Genomic DNA, 19,168 nt, shown 5'->3' with positions numbered 1-19,168 from the left:
TTCTGCCCCTAGAAGATGGGCAGCAGTTACCCAGTCTCCTGTCTCCCACTGGCAGAGAGAGGTCCCACCCAGGGTGGGCATAAACTTTATACACAGGTTTGCGTGAACGGTGCCTGAGAAATCCCTTAGATGGAGAGAGAGACTGGATCTGAGGTGGAAAACCATCAGTGGGTCAGAAACTATCCCCCATGGCTGTGGGCAACTCATGTCGGTCCGGGGGATACAGCCCGGGACATCACCAGCATCTGCTACAGTAAATGTATCAGCTTCTATAACTGTATCAGCCAGGTCCCTGATCCTGGGGCCCCCTTTAAGGTAGTCGTGACCTCAGAGGTCTTCAGGTCACAGAATTCAGCATCAGTGCTGCCTGATCTGCTAATATGTTACTTAGAAATTTGGTCCAGGCTCTCACTTTCTCCTCTGTAAAATAACATCATTACAAATCTGTCATGTGAGTTTGTCATGATCGTAAATGAAAAATTCATAAAATTCTGTTCAACTGTGATTCAGTATCATCTGGAGACAGTTTTCCAGGGACTCTGGGTGACTTGCCTCAAGGGATAGTCTTGAGGGTTGTCTGCATGATTGAAATGCAGGTATAAAATGCCACCTATCCATCATCACTAGGTGCCTGAAGTTTCCTGTTTATTCTAAGGTGACTTGTAAGTTGTCTTCTGCTGATGAGTCTTAGGAGGCATCAACAGGGAGGAGGCGAGGGCCAGCAGAAAGGATCCAGGACCGAGGCTGTCTGCCTCCCCAGCAGTGTCCTCTCCTCCCCGCTAGGTGGCGATGGCATTGAACTTCTGGGGGCTTCAAAACCCTGGCCCTCCTCTTGGTCCTCCCTTCTGTTTAATTTACTAGGGCAGTTCTCCTCTCAAAAAAGAAAAGGTATTTAAATGTATGTTTTTAACTATTTGCGTACTTATAAGGACTTCCCAGATGGCATAGCGATAAAGAACCCTCCTTATGATGCAGGAGACACAAGAGATGCAGGTTCGATTCCTGAGTTGGGGAGGTCCCCTGGAGGAGGGCGTGGCAACCCCTCCAGTATTCTTGCCTGGAGAATCCCCATGGACGGAGGAGCCTGGAGGGCTACAGTCCATGGGGTCGCAAAGAGTCAGACATGACTGAAGTGACTTAGTACGCAGGCACGCATACTTATAAATATATGTATATATGCAAATATATAAATAACATGGATATTATTAAAACATACAGATATAGTCGGGCTTCCCTGGTAGCGGTCAGTAAAGAATCTGCTTGCAGTGCAGGAGACCTGGGTTCGATCCCTGGGTTGGGAGGATCCCCTGGAGAAGGAAATGGCAAACCACTCCAGTATTCTTTTTTTTTTTTTAATTTATTTTATTGGAGGCAAATTACCTTACATTAATATATTGGTTGGTTTTGCCATACATTGACACGAATCCGCCCTGGGTGTACATGTGTTCCCTTTCTTGAACCCCCCTCCCACCTCCCTCTTCCCCATATCCTCCCTCCATGTCATCCCCATGCACCAGCCCCAAGCATCCTGTATCATGCGTCAAACCTGGACTGGTCACATATGATAATATACATGCTACAATGCTGTTCTCCCCAATCATCCCACCTTCACCCTCTCCCACAGAGTCCCAAAGACTTATCTATATACCTATGTCTCTTTTGCAGTCTCGTATACAGGGTTAAGGATACCATCTTTCTAAATTCCATATATATGCGTTAGTATACTGTATTGATGTTTTTCTTTCTGGCTTACTTCACTCTGTATAATAGGCTCCAATTTCATCCACCTCATTAAAACTGATTCAAATGCATTCTTTTTGATGGCTGAAAAATACTCCAGTATTCTTACCTAGAAAATCCCAGGAACAGAGGAGTCTGGCGGGCAATAGTACATGGGATTCCAAGAGTCGGACACACCTTAGTGACTAAACCACCACCACAGATATAGTCTGCCCTGACCACAGCCCTGCATCCCTGCTCTCTCCCGCCAAATGACTACAGTTGTATCTGTGCATCATATATGCAGAGCACATTTAGAAATATTATTCTGTAAATGTATCTTTGTTTCAGCAAAACTGGCATCCTACTCCCTCTGTTCTTCCACCGCTTCTTCCTAACAGTAAGTGATGGAGAGGCCAGAGCACACAGATCTCTGCATCCCAGTGGTCCCCAGGGGGGAGTGTGGGAGTGGGAGCAATTTGTCCAGGATGCAAGCAGTATGGAGGCATTGCCTGATGAGAATTTTAAAACAATAATAGATCGAATCCAAGTCAGTCTTTTTATCATCACCTTGCACCAGGCACAGACAATTCTAAGTCATGCTGATGATAAAAGAACTTTACCAGTGTTGCTTCAAACATCCCACCCAACCCCCTCAGTTCCCCAGGGTTCCAAGGAGGGGAGGAATCCACAATCACTAGTTCCTATGATGATGCATATTGAAGACCTTTTCAGTGTTTGGTGTTTTAAACAATACCGCAGAAAGTACCAGTGTGCAAACCTCTTTAGAGAAGTACAGGAGTAGACTTGCTGACTTGAGGCTTAAATGGATCTTTAGTTTTAATGAGTACTCCCCAAATTAAACTCTCCAAACTTCACAGCAGCCTGCGTAGCCACGCGCTGTGGAGCACATTTCCTCACACCGTCAACAATGTTTGCTGTTGTCAGTCTCTTACACTGTTGCCAACTTTATGTGAGGAAAAAAATATATTTTTTTTAGTTGACATAGTTACTACTGAAACTGAATATTTTTCCTATATTTACAGCTATTTGCATTTTTTTCTTCTGTGAAAGACGCGTTTATATGTTTCTCCTATTATTTTGTCAGACTTTTTCTTCTGGATTTTTAGAAATTAGTTTTATTTCCTAATTGCACTCCAGATCTTAGTTCTTTGATGGATACACACTGAAAATACTCTCCCTTTGTCTATCCCTTTCACCTTAACTTTAAGTATATTTTACATGCAAAACATTTTGTTCCTAATAACTTATCATTTTCATTTCCTTTAAATTTTGTGCCTTGTTTGAGAAAGTTTTAAATCTCCAAGGCTTTAAGAACGTTTTCCTGTTTCTTTCTAATACTTTATAGTTTTGAATTTTACATTTAGCTCTTTAGCCCATCTGTACTTTACTTTTGGGGATAATGGGCGGTATAAGTGCTTCTCTGGTGGCTCAGCGGTGAAAAGTCTGCCTGCAATGCAGGAGACTCAAGAAACGCGGATTTGATCCCTGGGTTGGGAAGATTCCAAGATGGAAGTATCATGTTGGAATGTCACAACATGTCAACCCACTCCAGTATTTTTGCCTGAAAAATCCCAGAGGAGCCTGGCAGGCTATAGTCCAAAGGGTCGCAAAAGAGTCGGACACGACTTATCGACTAAGCACATGCAGCATGAGGTGAGATCCAACGTTGTTATTTGTCATCAAATCATTGTTGAATAATTAAACTTACATCTTCAGGAAACTATGAGCAGTTTTCTGAGTCATGGAAGCCATGTTACAATCATAAATCCATTCCTTAAAAGATGCTGCTCCTGGAGCTGAGATCCCAGAGAAATTTATCCCATGTGTCCTTATGGAGAGAACACAGAATACAGAACCCTCCCCATAAATTGCTTCAAATGAACGCACACTTTGGAGGCTGCTTCTCACAGTGTCACTCAGTGTGGGCCAGTACATCACTCCAGGGACAGCTCAGTCAGCTCAGGTCTATGAGGGGCCAAAATAACCTGACCTCTACTGGTCCGAGCTGCTCCTGGATCGGGTTGTGGGATCTGTAAAGGAGTGGATGGCTGCCTTCCCCAAGCCCTGGTTCATGAGTGCTGTACAGCTCTGAATTCAAAGAAAGGCACTCTGAGTCGTCTTGCAAGACCATGCATGTTGGTTGTGGAGTGACAACACCCCCCCACACCTGTGAACAATGAGCCACCTGTCAGGCCCACCTACCTCTGAGGTGTGTTAAGAGAACACTCCCAAGCAAGCCCTTCAGTCTAATTCAAACTGTATCTGAATTTCCTCCAATGCATAGACTAAAGGGTGAAAGTCCCCACTTCTCCACCCCAATTCTTCACCGTTGATTTTCACAGCTTGTTAGCATGGAACCTTCCTTTACATGAAAACTTACAGAGCTGCTCTGAGGCGAGGCTGCCGGTTCCTCGTGCCTCTCACTCCCACCTCCACAGCAGCCCCCGCAAGCACAGATCGTACCTTGGAAACGGTTTAGAGCACGTATGATCACATACCCCCTGCACAGAAGAAAAACCTTAGACAACGACCTGTCAAGTGATTCCCTTTGTTAGTGAGAATTTCTGGGTGCCTCCATGACTAGCTGGTTGCAGAGAACAAGTTAGAAAGCAATGAGATATTTACTGTCTATAACAGTTTTTCGTTAACATTCTTGTGTCATAGTCCCTGATGAATTATTAAGTTTTCTCCCCAGTGGGGAGAGAAATGTGCATGAACACAGTGCTCAGAGCTTTACATTTTTAACCAGGACTCTGTTGGATATTAAGGAAGTGACAACCCACTGCAGTGTTCTTGCCTGGAGAATCTCATGGACAGAGGAGCCTGGTGGGCTACAGTCCATGAGGTCGCAAAGAGTTGGACACGACTGAAGGACTTAGGATGGATGGACCAAAAATGTTGACTTTTGTTTTGCTATCGTTAAATTGTGGCCTTACTTTGGGCGGATATTAAGTAGAGAGGCTACCTGTCAGTTAAAGCCTTTACTTACTTGTGGCAGTAAAGGCATGCTCACCCCGTGAGGGAAATGTTGAGCTCTCTCTAGAGCGGGGACTGCTTCCCAGGTGGCTCAGCGGTAAAGAATCTGCCTGCCAACGCAGGAGACACAGGTTCTATCCCTGGGTCGGGAAGATCCCCTGGAAGAGGGCATGGCAACCCACTCCAGTATTCATGCTTGGAGAATCCCATGGACAGAGGAGCCTGGAGGGCTATAGTCTATGGGATCACAAAGAGTTGGACATGATGAGTGACTAAGCAACAACAGTACAGCAGGGACTGGAACCCAGCCCACTCACGGCAGGTAGCAGGATGTTGGCAATGAAAAGCGTTTCGGGATCAGCCCTCAACCCCACTATCCCAGCCCCTGGCCTGAAGTTTAGCACGTGATTCTTTAGGAGCCTCTTCGTGCCCCTTCTAAGATTCTGACCCTCATGATGGCATTATTGCCCAGGTACTGAATCACTATCAAAATCCAAGGATCATGTGACTGAATCTACACCCAGTTCCAATGCTGAGTCAGAGAGAGAGAAAAAAAAGATGAAGTTCACTGTTAATGCTGCTTCCTTCCTAAAAGATGTTTCCACAAAGTGACAGGCCAACTGTAGTCAGTATGAAAATAACTGTGACTTAAATGCCTATTCCTCATAAATACTGACCTGAGAGGTCCAGGCTAATGCTTTTCTGGGTATTTTGTACAGATTGCCATAATTCCAGGGAGCAAATGGCTGCTGTTTCAACAAATGGCATAGTTAATTCTGCCAGACAGGAGATTACAGAGGGAAAACAGACCAGGGGCACAGCCCACCCGTCAGAGGGATTTGGGCTCTGGAAGAGGGATCTGGGTCCCAGATTTCATTGAGGTTTCCTGGTGCCTCAGACGGTAAAGAATCCGCCTGTAATGCAGGAGACCCGGGTTCAATCCCTGCATCTGAAAAATCTGCTGGAGGAGGAAATGACCACCCACTCTAGTATTCTTGCCTGGAGAATCCCATGGACAGAGGAGCCTGGTGGACTACAGTCCATGGGGTCACAAAGAGACAGACACGACTGGATGACTGACACTTTCACTTTTCTTGTTTATTTTTAAATCAATTTTATAATACAAAGGACTCAGAGAACAGCTTGGGAATCACACCAAGACAACCAACCTGTAACTATAAAAGTTAAAATTGAGCCTTCCAGCTGACATCCAGGTGCTGAGCTCCCATAACCCCCTTCACCAGACTGGTCCCCAAGGCCTGGGCCGCCCTGTGCGGCTCCACTGGCCCAACTCAGACCCTTGCACGGGGAGGAGTGCCCCTCGAGGCAGGCAGATGTATTTCAGTATTAAGTCTGATAAAATTCCGGGTTCCACCTTCCCATTTCCACCCTGTTAAGCTGACCAAGGATTTGACGGATATTTTCGTAGGTATGACTGTTCTTATTTTTAAAAATGCCTTATTCACCAGAGTACAGCATGTGAATAAATCTAGTTTGGGGTTAACATCAATACATCGGGAGAGGATAAACCTCCATCTTAAGGCACCAGAGACAGAGCTTTCCCAGGCCCGCTAAAGAAACAGGACATAGGTGGAGTCAGCCAGCCCCAGGCTCTTTCTGCTCTTCTCGAATTCGGGATCACTGCGTTTGCCAAGGGATTTGCAAGTAGTATCGGAGAAGGCAATGGCAAGCCACTCCAGTACTCTTGCCTAGAAAATCCCATGGATGGAGGAGCCTGGTAGGCTGCAGTCCGTGGGGTCGCTAAGGGTCGGACACGACTGAGCGACTTCAGTTTCACTTTCACCACGGCCGTTTGCCGTGTAAAGAGTCTCTAGGATTAGTTAGCCTATTGGGGCTTTCCTCTGTAGTTGACTGAAATAATATCTAAAAGCAAGCTGCTGAAATTCTGATTTTTAGGTCAGGTTCAGAATCTTTCATCACTGGGGCTGATGGGTGATATCTGAGAGTAATCCTGTAGCGGGGCTCCTTTGAAGAAGATGGAGGAGACCCAGAGGCTCCCACTGCCCCTGACAGTTGAAAGGCAAGCTCTGGGAAAGTGATGCTAGGACTGGGGTTGTCCAGCCTGGAAGACATTGGCTTTCCTCCCTTAAAACGTGTGGAGAATCTGGGTGATGATGGTGATGAGGCTGAGGCGGAGAAAAACTGCTTTGAACTAAAGCAGGCAGGATTCCAAGGTCTCTAAAGACAGACCACTAGGCTGACTGAAGGAAAGGGGGACTGAGAAAATCTGAGAGTACCCATCGCCAGAGTGTCACTAGAAAAAGGATCTCCTCACTCCTTTATAATTTCCCCTTAGGAAACAAGAGGTTAAATCCTTTGCATCTCGGGTTCTTCCCCTGCTCTGTGGTTCTGCAATCTGGTCTCCTTCCAAGGAGTGTGGTTTAGTGTGGAGCTTCGAGCTTTATCTTGGAAGAATGCAAAGGGCTTGGCCTTTGGGGTCAGGCCATCTTCAGCTCAGCCGTGCTCTAGCCACGTGACCTTGGACAGCCTACTCCGTTAGCGTCCTCAGGGATCCAGAGGCAACAACTGGGCCTCTTGAGTGAGATTCTGTGTGTGCGGCACCCGGAGCAGCGTTCCCCCACCCCACACGGCCATGCTCAGCCACAGGAGCCCTCCAGTTCCTTCCTCCACCGCTCACGCCCCCATCCCCTCCCTCTGTGTCCACCGCTGTGTTTCTCAATCTTGGGAATTCATGGATTACCCAGGAATTTTCAGAGGGTATCTGGTTTGAGAATGGCTGCATTCAAACTTAAATACTGTCCATGTAAAAGACCTGTTAGCCCCACTAGAAGCATAAGTCAGACAAAGGAATGGCAATCCCCTGGCAGCACTCAGTGGTCAGGTGGTTGCCCCGGTAATCCACAATGTGCTTTTCTCAGGGTATCAATGAAACAAAAATGAAAATTTAAAGATTGGTATAAAGAACTTGCAGACCACAGAGAACCTCTTGGAAAAGAAGATATGCTAGTTTATCTTAATGAATGTTCTGTCATCAGGTATTTAAAAGTTTACCGTACAATTGTACTCATTCCACACGTTAGCAAGGTAATGCTCAAAATCTTTCAAGCTAGGGTTAGTACATGAACTGAGAAGTTCTAGACGAACAAGCTGGGTTTGGAAGAGGCAGAGGAACCAGAGATCAAATTGCAAACATTCATTGGATAATAGAGAAAGCAAGGGACTTCCAGAGAAACATCTACTTCTGCTTCATCGACTATTTTGACTGTGTGGATCACAACAAACTGTGGAGAATTCTTAAAGAGATGAGAGTACCAGACCACCTTACCTGTCTCCTGAGAAACCTGTATGCAGGTCAAGAAGCAAGAGATAGAACCAGACATAGAACAACTGACTCGTTCAAAATCGGGAAAGGAGTGCAACAAGGCTGTATACTGTCACCCTGCTTATTTAACTTGTATGCAGAGAACATCATGAGAAATGCCAGCCTGGATGAATCACAAGCTGGAATCAAGATTTCCAGGAGAAATATCAATAATCTAAGATATGGAGATGATACCATCTAATGGCAGAAAGTGAAGGGAAACCAAAGAGCCTCTTGATGAGGGTGAAAGAGGAGAATGAAAAGATGTCTTGAAACTCAACATTCAAAACACTAAGATCATGGCATCTGGTCCCATCACTTCATGGCAAATAGAAGGGGAAAAAATGGAAGCAGTGACAGATTTTATTTTCTTGGGCTCCAAAATCACTGGGGACAGTGACTGCAGCCACGAAATTAAAAGATATTTGCTCCTTGAAAGGAAAGCTATGACAAACCTAGATAGCATATTAAAAAGCAGAGACATCACTTTGCCAACAAAGTTCCATATAGTCAAAGCTATGGTTTTCCCAGTAGTCATGTACGAAGGTGAGAGTTGGACCATAAAGAGGGCTGAGCGCTGAAGAGTTGATGCTTTTGAATTGTGGTGCTGAACAAGACTCTTGAGACTCCCTTGGACTGCAAGGAGATCAAACCAGTGATCAAATATTAAAGGAAATCAACCCCAAATATTTATTGGAAGGACTGATGCTAAAGCTGAAGCTCTGGTACTTTGGCCACTTAATGTGAAGAGTCAACTCACTGGAAAAGACCTTGATGCAGGGGAAGACTCACGGCAGAAGGAGAAGAGGGTGGCAGAGGATTAGATAACATCACCAACTCAATGGACATAAATTTGAGCCAACTCTGGGAGACAGTGGAGGACAGAGGAACCCGGCATGCTATAGTCCATGAGGTCAAAAAGAGTCAGACATGACTTAGCAACTGAACAACAATAACATCATGCTCATTTAGCCAGAATCTCCACATTAGGGGCTTCTCAGGTGGATCAGTGGTAAAGAATATGCCTGCCAATGCAGGATTCTTGGGTTTGATCCTGGGTCGAGAAGATCTCCTGGAGAAGAGAATGGCTACCCAATCCAGTATTCTTGCCTGGAGAATCCCATGGACGGAGGAGCCTGGTGGGCTACAGAGCATGAGGTCACAAAGAGTCGGACACAACTGAGCATGTATGCACGCACTCCACACACTAAATATAAATATAAAAAGGCAACTTTTTGTTCTTCTGTAACTGCCTTAAATTTCCTCATCAGTCTCCCCACTCTGAAGAGCCAGGAATGTAAAACCAGCCAATCCAACAGACACTTAGCCGCTTGCAATTTAATCAACTTTCTGTTTAAAACTATATTTTTAAAGTAACCAGTCATCCAGCCCTCCACTTTCTCCACCTTTACCGTCTTGGATTGTGAGGGGCCTTCTGGTGTCCTCTGAGAGCCGAGCAGCGTTCCTGGTCCCTGCAGGTCTCTCAGTGATGGGGCCCCTGTTCATCAAGTCATCCTCTGCACTGCCCCCCAGCCTGGGCATCCCGCCAGTGTCTAAGGCTCCGCCCCTTGTGTGCTCAGTTGGAACCCTGGATCTCTCCCTCAGGCCCCACCTCGGCTCTCACTTTCATCCGCTCCCAACCCTGTCGTGCAGCTACCTCATTTCTACTCTAGGGAGCACCTGGGTGCTCACCTTCCAGGAACGCCCAAGATCTTCCATGAGCCAGCCTCTGAGTGCCCTTGGTGCCACCCAGCAGCCTGGGGAGACCCAGGAGCCCGGAGATACTTGACAGGTAAATCTCACTCCTTAGACAGACAGCTGCTGTGCTGTGCTAGGTCGCTTCATTTGTGTCCGATTCTGCGAGCCCAGGGACTGTATCCCACCAGGCTCCTCTGTCCACGGGATTCTCCAGGCAAGAATACTGGAGTGGGTTGCCATGCCCTCCAGGGCATCTTCCCAATCCAGGGATCAAACCCTCATCTCTTACACCTCCTGCATTGGCAGGTGGGTTCTTTACCACTAGCGCCACCTGGCAGACACTCACAACTCTGCAGTCTGACCCGGGCCTCTTTTCTCCATACCCCCAAGCTCCCCACGCCCTCCACCTGGAGCCTTATTGCTCTAACTGTGCCGAGCGGCCTCATGCACCCTGGGTCTCAACAGTCCTGCTGCTTCCTCGTCAACAATGCCTACCCCCTGTCCACATATTAAAATGCTCCTCATCTCTCAAGGACCTGCTCAGAGACCATTCTTCCCGTGGAGCTCCCCCCAAGTCCTGAGACCATGGGATTCCTCCTTCTCAAGCGTGCTGGGGGCATCAGCCACCCCTCATGAGGTCCTCACCATTGATTCTTACTCAGGGCCAGAAAAAAAGAAAAATCATCATCCAAGGGACCCTGTTTATCAACCCGGTGACTTTTTTTTTTTTCATTTCTATCATCTTTCTCCTTTTAATCGCCTTTATAAAAACAACTCCCTTAAGCATCTGTACAATTATAAACTGAATTAAGCAAATTTGATACACAAACTTCATAAGAATCTGCCACACCTTTTTAGCAGAACAGGATGGTCTAGATTCTTGTTGGGAAATGTTGTGTGATGAAGCCGTTCCTGTCGAATGACAAACTGAATGAAAATACTACCTTTCCTCTTATCCTGATAGATACACTGTTTACTCATTGATTCTTTGTTTATTCATCGATTCTTTGTTTACTCATCGATTCTTTGTTTACTGGTTGTTTCTTGGGTTTCAGAAAATTCACTTAGGACACTGTCATCTGAAGACTCTTAGTCTGAGATTTTACTTAGACAACTACTTTCATCCATCGTCGTTAGAGTCTGTGGAGCTGCTCTCCAACTTCATCTTCTGAGTCATCTAATAATTGTGAAATGTTGTTCTCTCAGTTTTTTTCCTTTGCCATTATGAAAAATTTTGAATTCCCAACTGTCTACAGTGAGCTAAAAGCCGACTCAAAATGGTGATGCTTTATTTCCAATGTTGAATCATCCTTCTAAGTAATTCCATTTTTCTCTTGTTATTCTAGTTTCTTTTTTTTTTTAGCATAATTGGAAGTATTTGATGAGTAATGATGAAAGATAATTCCCAGGATGATAAAACAGCAAAATATTTCCAAAGATAAGGAAAATGAGATCATAAAAATCTCTTCATGTGTCTTAGATTTATAAAAGGGTCCAATGAACCCAGATAATAATTGCAAGATGGAAGGAGTTTTATTTACAGAACTAGTACATTTTCTCTTTGTTCTTTGGAAGTTCTTCAAGAAAGAATAAAAGTCATGAAAGACCAAGCCTTTTAAACAGATAGAACAACTCAAAGAGGAAATTCAAAAGCTAATATTGTGTGCAATGGACCCTGATGGGACGCTGAGGGTTATCTTGTTAAAATTCCATACACATCTGTCCAACATGAGGTGAAGAATAGAGTGAGACCCAACGATTTCCAGGTCCTCCTGGAGTTCTCCAGGCCCGGTCAGGGCTCTCCTCATAGAAGGAGCTGTAGGAGATGGTAGGAGCCAGAGATGTAATTGTGTGACTGTCAAGGGAAGGTGGCATAGTATTCCTTATGTGTGCCCAAGAACCTCACACCATCTCAAAATCTTTGTGATCTATCTGGAATACGGTTCTTTCCTCTCTCCCTTTTAGCTGGGTAACTGCTGCACTTTGAATCTCAACTCAAACACCACTTCCACAAGCCAGCTTTCCCTAACTCCCAGCCCTCCCATCAGGTGCCCCTTAGCAGGGCTGTCAGAGCCTCCGCCCCCACCCCCGCTTCTCTGCACTTAGCAGGGTTTTAGCGTCTCCGGAGCTGGTGGAGGTTTGCTCAGACTTGCATCCTCAGCACAGTGTTGCCCTTAGGACCCACTGGATAAGTATTTTGCAAATAAAAAACACTGAATTCACTTTTCTGACTACAGATGCTCACCTGCCTAAAGTTTTTTTTTTTTTTTAACTGAAGGATAATTGCTTTACAGTATTGCATTGGTTCTGCCTAAATCTTTAACAAAGGGTTAAGATGCATGTGTTTGAGAAAGTAAGAATAAAAAGTAAGAGCCCATCCATAGGGAAAGCAGATCAAGTAAGAGCCTCAATTTCCTGGTTTAGTTTACCTTCATTTTCATTGACCTTTGGTGGTTTAGTCGCTAAATCATGTCTGACTCTTGCAACCCCATGGACTGGAGCCCACAAGGCTCCTCTGTTCATGGGATTTCCCAGGCAAGGATACTGGAGTGGGTTGTCGTTTCTTTCTCCAAGGGATCTTCCCAACTCAGGGACTGAACCCATGTTTCCTATGTCTTCTGCCTTGCAGGCAGATTCTTAATTCACTGAGCCATCAGGGCAGCCTTATGCAAAGGATTGACCCTTACCTAGAGATTATCGGGGAACAACATGGCTGTAGCAGAAGGGTCTTCAGCTCGTGATTCTGGCTTTCCTTCAGGTGTCAGGAGATTTATCAGAGATTGACATCAGCAGTGAGGCTCGGCACCCCCGGGCCGGCACAGACACCGCAGAAGAGAAACGGAGGAACAGGCTGTACGAGCTAGCAATGAAAATGAGTGAGAAGGAGACTTCTTCTGGGGAGGATCAGGAATCCGAGCCCAAGACCGAGTCTGAGAACCAGAAGGAAAGTCTGTCCTCTGAAGACAACAGCCAGAGTGTCCAGGAAGAGCTGAAGAAGGTAAGGGCTGTGACGTCACAGCAGATGGCCCAGTCTCGGCCCGGTCTCTTGCCACTGGGGTGAGGCTCTGTATTTGTGCTGAGATGTGCTGAGATATGCTGAGACCCCAAAGAGCACTGTCTAAAATGCCCATCCCTGTGCACTTGGGCGAGCCCAGGAAAACTTGACTTGATTAATGCAGAGTTATTCAATCAGGAAAACAGCCCCGCGTGTCCTTGGGTATCTCCTAAGACCTCTCATATCCCATCTTTCATCAAGACAGCCCCTGCCTTTAGAGTCTGTAATGTAGTACCCACAGTCTCTCTTACTGGTAAGAACTGTGTTATCTCACACCACCCTCCCCCCGAGGAAGGTTTCCTGTGGATTGAGGGCATCTAGCCAGTCCTCTTTTAGCCAGTGCTAAAGCTTCGTCTCATAGTATAAAGTCTTTGCACTGAAAGTTGCCTTCTAGGTCACTATCTCTGCAGTTTCCAGATTTGGGCTTGACTTACTTAGAACCTTTCCCAAACAAACCTTATATTGAATCCCAGGGTTCTAATCAGATTCAAATACTGCTGCTCCAAGGGGTCCCCAAAACCCCAATCACTTGATCTTCAGTCCCACCGTCCTCTCTTCCTTCCAAGCCCAAGTAGGCCACCGAGTTCCAAGGGACGTGGTGTGAAAACCACAGAAAATAGACCCTACCTCTGGCAGAAGGGGATCCCAGCCTCTCTCTCACCATCCTCCATGACATGCCTGGTTTCCCCCTACAGCTCCTCCACCCTAGACTTGACCCCTTCTGCCTCCGGTGGCAGGGGAGAAGCCAGCATTTGTTCAGCGTCTCCTATGTGTCTGGTGCTTTGCGTGTGTTAGTTCATTTAATGCAAAACCTTTGAGGCAGACACAGCCCCGTGCTGCAGAGGAAGAAACTGAGACTAGTCGTGAAGGCCCTCACTCAAGGCCCACAGCTAGTAAGTTCGGAGGCTGAATCACAGACCTCTTGGCCTCAAGTCACAGGCTCCTTCCTTTATAAGCTGCTGCTTCTGAAACTCAGATTAGATCTTGTCTGGTAATATCTTGAATTCTCTGTACTTAGGATCCATTTTTTCCCTATTCTGAGAGTAGGCTCTCTAAGCTGATGACTGCTGCTGCTGCTGCTAAGTCACTTCAGTCATGTCCAACTCTGTGCGACCCATGGACGGCAGCCCACCAGGCTCCGCCATCCCTGGGATTCTCCAGGCAAGAACACTGGAGTGGGTTGCCGTAACCCATATAAATAGTCCATGAGCCCCCTTCATCTGCTCAGCAGCCTAGCTGGGGTGCTAAGCAGGGGGCTGGCCAGCCCAGGAGGGACCACCATAGAGCAGTCTGCACCGTCCTTCATGGCTGAGCCCCTGAACCTTCCAACATCTCACACTCTGCCTTTCATTCATCCCCAGCCCACCCTCCATAACCTCTGAACCCTCCCTCATAAACCAGCCAGCTCCTGTGCCTGGGGACAGCGTATCCCTCTTTCCCCTGGCATGTCTGTGGGTGGAGAGCAGATTCTGGCCTTCACAGGCAGCCCTTCCCTGGGGTGTGGGCTCCAACTCCTTGCCTCCTTTACGGTTATAAGCTTTGATCCTCTCTGTTGCTTGAACCGATGCCCCATTACAGTCCCATTTTGTCTGCTAGGGCTGAGAGCCAGATGGCAACTGAAGCGTAGTGTGTTATTTCTTACGATGACCCCACATCCTACTGACTCTGCTGCCTCATGGTCCCAACTCATGCTGTACCGGTGGGGTCCTGGGCTGGGATGTGTCCGGCACATTCAACCCCCACTCACCTGTGAGCCTCACCTTCTAGGGGCACAGCCACCCATCTGTACTGGGCTCTCCTGGGCAGAATGTGAACAGGAAATGGAGGAAAGTCCTGGGCACTTTGACCCTTTCTGCCTCCACCCTGCCCTATGCCCTCACTGAGTAGGAAATTAGGGGTGTCGCTTTTATCCAAACTCCCAAATGTGCCAGTTTCCCAAAGTTAAAGTCTTTCCCACCACCAACCATGAATCAGTGTATGTAAAAACGCAGATAGCAAACCAAAAGAGAAAATTAATATATCTTTCTCCGTCAAGATTGGGTTACTCTGATTAAAGGAAAACAGAAATAGAGGTTCATCTATGGAAGGTTGTTTAGAATCAGAAGGGTGTAGAGACAGGCTTCAGGGTTAGACAGAATGTGAAACACACCATGCAGTTTGCAAACTCTGGACTTTGGTTCTAAGTCCAGGCCTCCTCTTGTCTGCTCACTGCACCTGCCTCCTGGCTGCCCTCTGTGGCCCCTCCAGGCCTTTCTCCTCTCAGTGGCTGGAGCTGCCCTGTGACCCTTGAACTTGCTCCCAGCCTGTCAGCAAGCCCACGCGCACCTTGTTTTTATATCTATCCCTAGGTCCCTGTCTGGGCCTTCATGGTTGATTGGACAGATGCACGTTGGCCTCATCTATACAATGGATATAACCGTGCCCTCTTATAGAGTTGAGACAACTGAATTTTACAGCATAGGGGTAACACAAAGCCACAGCCCAGCAAACAGCAATAACCTCAGAGCCCCTTTAACAACCTCAAGGAAAAGAAACTTCACTGTTGTGAAATAACACCCCTGTGCTAGCTCTGAAGAAAGGGCTTAGTGCCCATTTCCCATCCATGCGTGCAGTGTCAAGCCAGAGGTCTCTAACCACACACAGTGCTTTGTCATGCTCTGAAGAATGGGGTGGGGAAAATACTGCATCAGAACCTCCCAGGTTCCCACCTTCAGGATCAGAGTAAACATGACTTCCCTTGTAATATGACCACAACTAGTCTGTGCAGTGCACACAGGCACACACACACCTCGGTTGGGGAGTGGATCTGGGCCAAAGAAACTTCCAGAGGCTGTGAGTGCTCGCCTTATCTCTTTACCGTGCTGCTGCACATTGGCCCAAGGTCCACCTGCCTGGGGGTCCCTGACACAGCAGGAGCGCCCTTTCCTGTGCAGAAGGCAGGCTGGGAGAAGAATCAGACCCAGACAGGGACCTAGGGATAGATATAAAAACAAGGTGCGCGTGGGCTTGTTGACAGGCTGGGAGCAAGTTCAAGGGCCACAGGGCAGCTCCAGCCGCTGAGTGGAGAAAGGCCTGGAGGGGCCACAGAGGGCAGCCAGGAGGCAGGTGTAGTGAGCAGACAAGAGAAGGCCTGGACTTAGAACCAAAGTCCAGAGTTTGCAAACTGCATGCTTGTGTTTCAGATTCTGTCTAACCCTGAAGCCTATCTCTACACCCTTCTGATTCTAAGCAGGCTGTCTACTGTCTAGACTCTAGACACTGGTCTAGAAGTACTGTCTAGGCAATGCTCCCCTCCCTGAAAAGAGCCCTATCCAGTGACTGATAGAAAGAGTATAAATCCTCCAGCTCCTTTGCCTCCTCTGGGGCAATGACCCTGGGATGTATGCTGCCCACTGATGCCCCAACTTCCCCAGTAGATCTTGCTCTGGGCACCCGCAGTGAGGACCAGCTCAAGCAGGCTGTATTTCCTTCCCTGCCTCTCTTCTCCACTCTTCCACTGGGACCGCTTTTCAAATAAACTCCAAGCACTCGAAGCTATGTCTTGGGGTCTGCTTCTGGAGAAACCAGACTGCGACAGTAACCAAACCCAAGAACACATGGAGCCCCCAGACCACAAACACTCACTGCAGTGTTCGTGACTGAGCAGTGGGGAATCAAAAAGCCTAGCTGACTGCTAGCAGCCTCTGCCTGACCCGGAGGACCCCTCACACAGACAGAGCCTCATCCAGACTTCACGTCCCTCCTGCCTCTACCGCGGATTCTGCAATCTGGGGTCCATAGCAGGATAATGTGCATATTCCCATCAACACAGGGACATCAGCAGCAGGTCAGTGTCCTTAGTATGACAACCCATGTAGAAATTAGGGCTTCACAGTCTTGTCCAGCAGCAGAAGAACCATTTTAGAAATAGGCTTTTTCTGGATGGGAGTCAGCCCTTGGCTATAGGCAGAACTGGTCCCTACAGCTGATTCATTTTGGCTGGGTGTTCCACGCCTGAGGATGAGTTAAGGATGATCACTGCCATCTGAGTTTTAACTACCTGAAGAACCAGCTTGTAAAGTTTGGGGCTAGTCCAGAAATCTGGATTCCTAGAGGGTTATATTTTTAACTGAAGCCATCTTGGTTCCATTGAACCTCAGTGGTCAACCTCCCATACCTTGGGATCCTTCAAGCCCAGGAATGAGCATTTGCTTCTCCTACACCACTAGGCAGGTGACCGTGCCAATGGTTATAGGAGAAAGGACTGGCTAAAGTGCTTCCTAGAACCGTCTGCCTCTAGATATGTAGGTGCTGCGTTCCTGAGGGCAGGATGCAAAGAAGGGCCAGGAACTCCTGGCTGAAGTTTGGAGGCTACCTGTAGGGGCTGTATCTCCCACAAACCCCTTATCTCCCAGGTTTACAGCAGAGACCCCCGAGGTCCCTTCTGGCTCCAAAGTCTCATGGCTCTAGACATATCATGAATTAAATGCATTTGTATTTCTTGAAATAAGTGTCATTTATGACACTATTTATATGACAGAAGATGTCCTGTGTGTCAAACTTTTGGAAAATCAGTGTTTGTTGAAGAGCCAGATTAGTAAATTCTTGCATACATGCAATGTCTTAAAGGCATTATTTAAATGTCATTGTTTATTAATTATCAAGGTAAATGAATCATTGTGTTTTATTTTCACAAGGGAGTCACAGACCAGCAGGTATCTCCCCTATCCAGAGTTTCATGAAACAGTTCTCATCAAAGTACTGAGCAAAAAGTAGTAAGTGCATTTCTCTGCAAATAAGAGACAAATCTGTACATCTTCTTACAGCCACTCCTCATTAATTAGTATCAAGTCACATAGAAACACAGTCCTGGTCAATAGTCAAGCAGACAGACTGACTGTTGTCTGCAAAAGCCCAGAGCTGTGGGTCTCTGCAGTTTAACGCGCTGTGAAGCACTTGCTGCTATCACAGTGTCGACATAAAGTCAATACTGTCCACACATGTCTCACCCTTGGAAAATGGCTCACCATCCACGTGAGGACTCAGTGTCTCTCACTCGAGGTAGCAGTATTTGATAAGCATGTCTCCATCTTCAGTTGCTGCTAATGTGAATGTAAGGTTCAATCCTAACTTGTATCTTGCACACTGTGCTGATCTCAGTAGGCCTTATGCCTGTTGAGGAATCAACACCTCTTTTCTAAGATTCTATTAAGCAACTGGCTGTAGGGGAAAATAGAAGCTTTACCACTTAGAGCTAAGGCTCTTATCCACAGTGCTTGAACAGGTGAGGTTCCATCTCACCGTGCTGTCACTGGCGTCCCTCATCCCCACACTCATGCCCTCCGTGTTTGGGGGAGGGGCCTTTGAGGCTGGGAAGAGAGTTCTGGGTTCTCTCCTGGATCACGAGGACTTCAGCAGAACATCCTCCTCTCTAGGCAAACAATGAACTAAGCCCTCGAGAATTAATATTCTCATAATGCTAGTAGATAAAGGGCAGTTTACATAAGCAGACAATTCACCAAAAACGACAAAAAATAAGAAGGTAAATGACCAATAAGCTTATGAAAAAATATTCAACTTTCATTGTATCTCAACTGTATTCAATGCAACACCCAGCGCAGAACCTGGCATATGGTGTGTACATGCATTCATTTCTTCCATTCAGCAGAAGCACACTGAGGCTACGGGAAGACGGCCATGGACAGGGCAAAGCTTAGCATTTGTTCAGACAAGCAATAAACATGCAAACTGAAATAATGAAATGCCACTTGCCTAACAAATTAGTGGTTAAAAAGGACGATCATTTATGTTGGTAAGAGTTCAGAGGACCAGGCAGGCTAATACACACAAAGTAGCCGTCTATGGGGTCACACAGAGTCGGACACGACTGAAGTGACTTAGCAGCAGCAGCAGCAGCACATATTAGCACATGGGTGACCTGGTAACTCAAAGCAATCAACGTGTGCATACCCTTTGATCCAGCAAATATACTTTCAATCATTTATCCTAAGGAATAACTAGACAAGCAGCCAAGGGTATATCACAATGCAGTTCATCAAGTGTTACACTTTTATATTAGGAAAACTTTGAAACAACCTAAGTGTCCAACAATAAGGGAGTTTTGGGAAAATGGAGGGGATGAGGTCCAGAAAACAGGTGGGGTATCAACATTGGAACAGCAAAGACAGAATGGTCCAGATACAAGTAAGTGGGTAAATTTGATGCTTAGGAAGATGAACAAAATTTGTTTTATGTTCTAAGCCTCCCTGAACCCCTTTCCCCACTTATTGAAGCAAATTTGACTGTGCACAATAAAGCCAACCCACTGACACTGGGTTGTGAAGGAAAGTTAACATTTACTGCAGGGCGCTAAG

General features: G+C 46.6%; 1 protein-coding gene across 1 annotated transcript in view; it reads left to right on the top strand.

The window, feature by feature from the left end:
- MYRIP (myosin VIIA and Rab interacting protein) overlaps positions 1-19,168 on the top strand; it is a 233,299-nt gene that overhangs the window by 177,209 nt on the left and 36,922 nt on the right. The window contains exon 11 of the mRNA XM_055414586.2: positions 12,519-12,758. Coding sequence (XP_055270561.2) covers positions 12,519-12,758 — 240 coding nt within the window. The remainder of the gene's footprint in view (positions 1-12,518; positions 12,759-19,168) is intronic.

The sequence above is a fragment of the Moschus berezovskii genome, chromosome 24 (assembly GCF_049115385.1).
Source record: "Moschus berezovskii isolate FMDL1 chromosome 24, NW_MosBer_1.0, whole genome shotgun sequence".
NCBI classification, from domain to species: domain Eukaryota; kingdom Metazoa; phylum Chordata; class Mammalia; order Artiodactyla; family Moschidae; genus Moschus; species Moschus berezovskii.
Note: the sequence above shows the minus strand (reverse complement) of the source record. Positions and strands in the feature narration are given on the sequence as shown.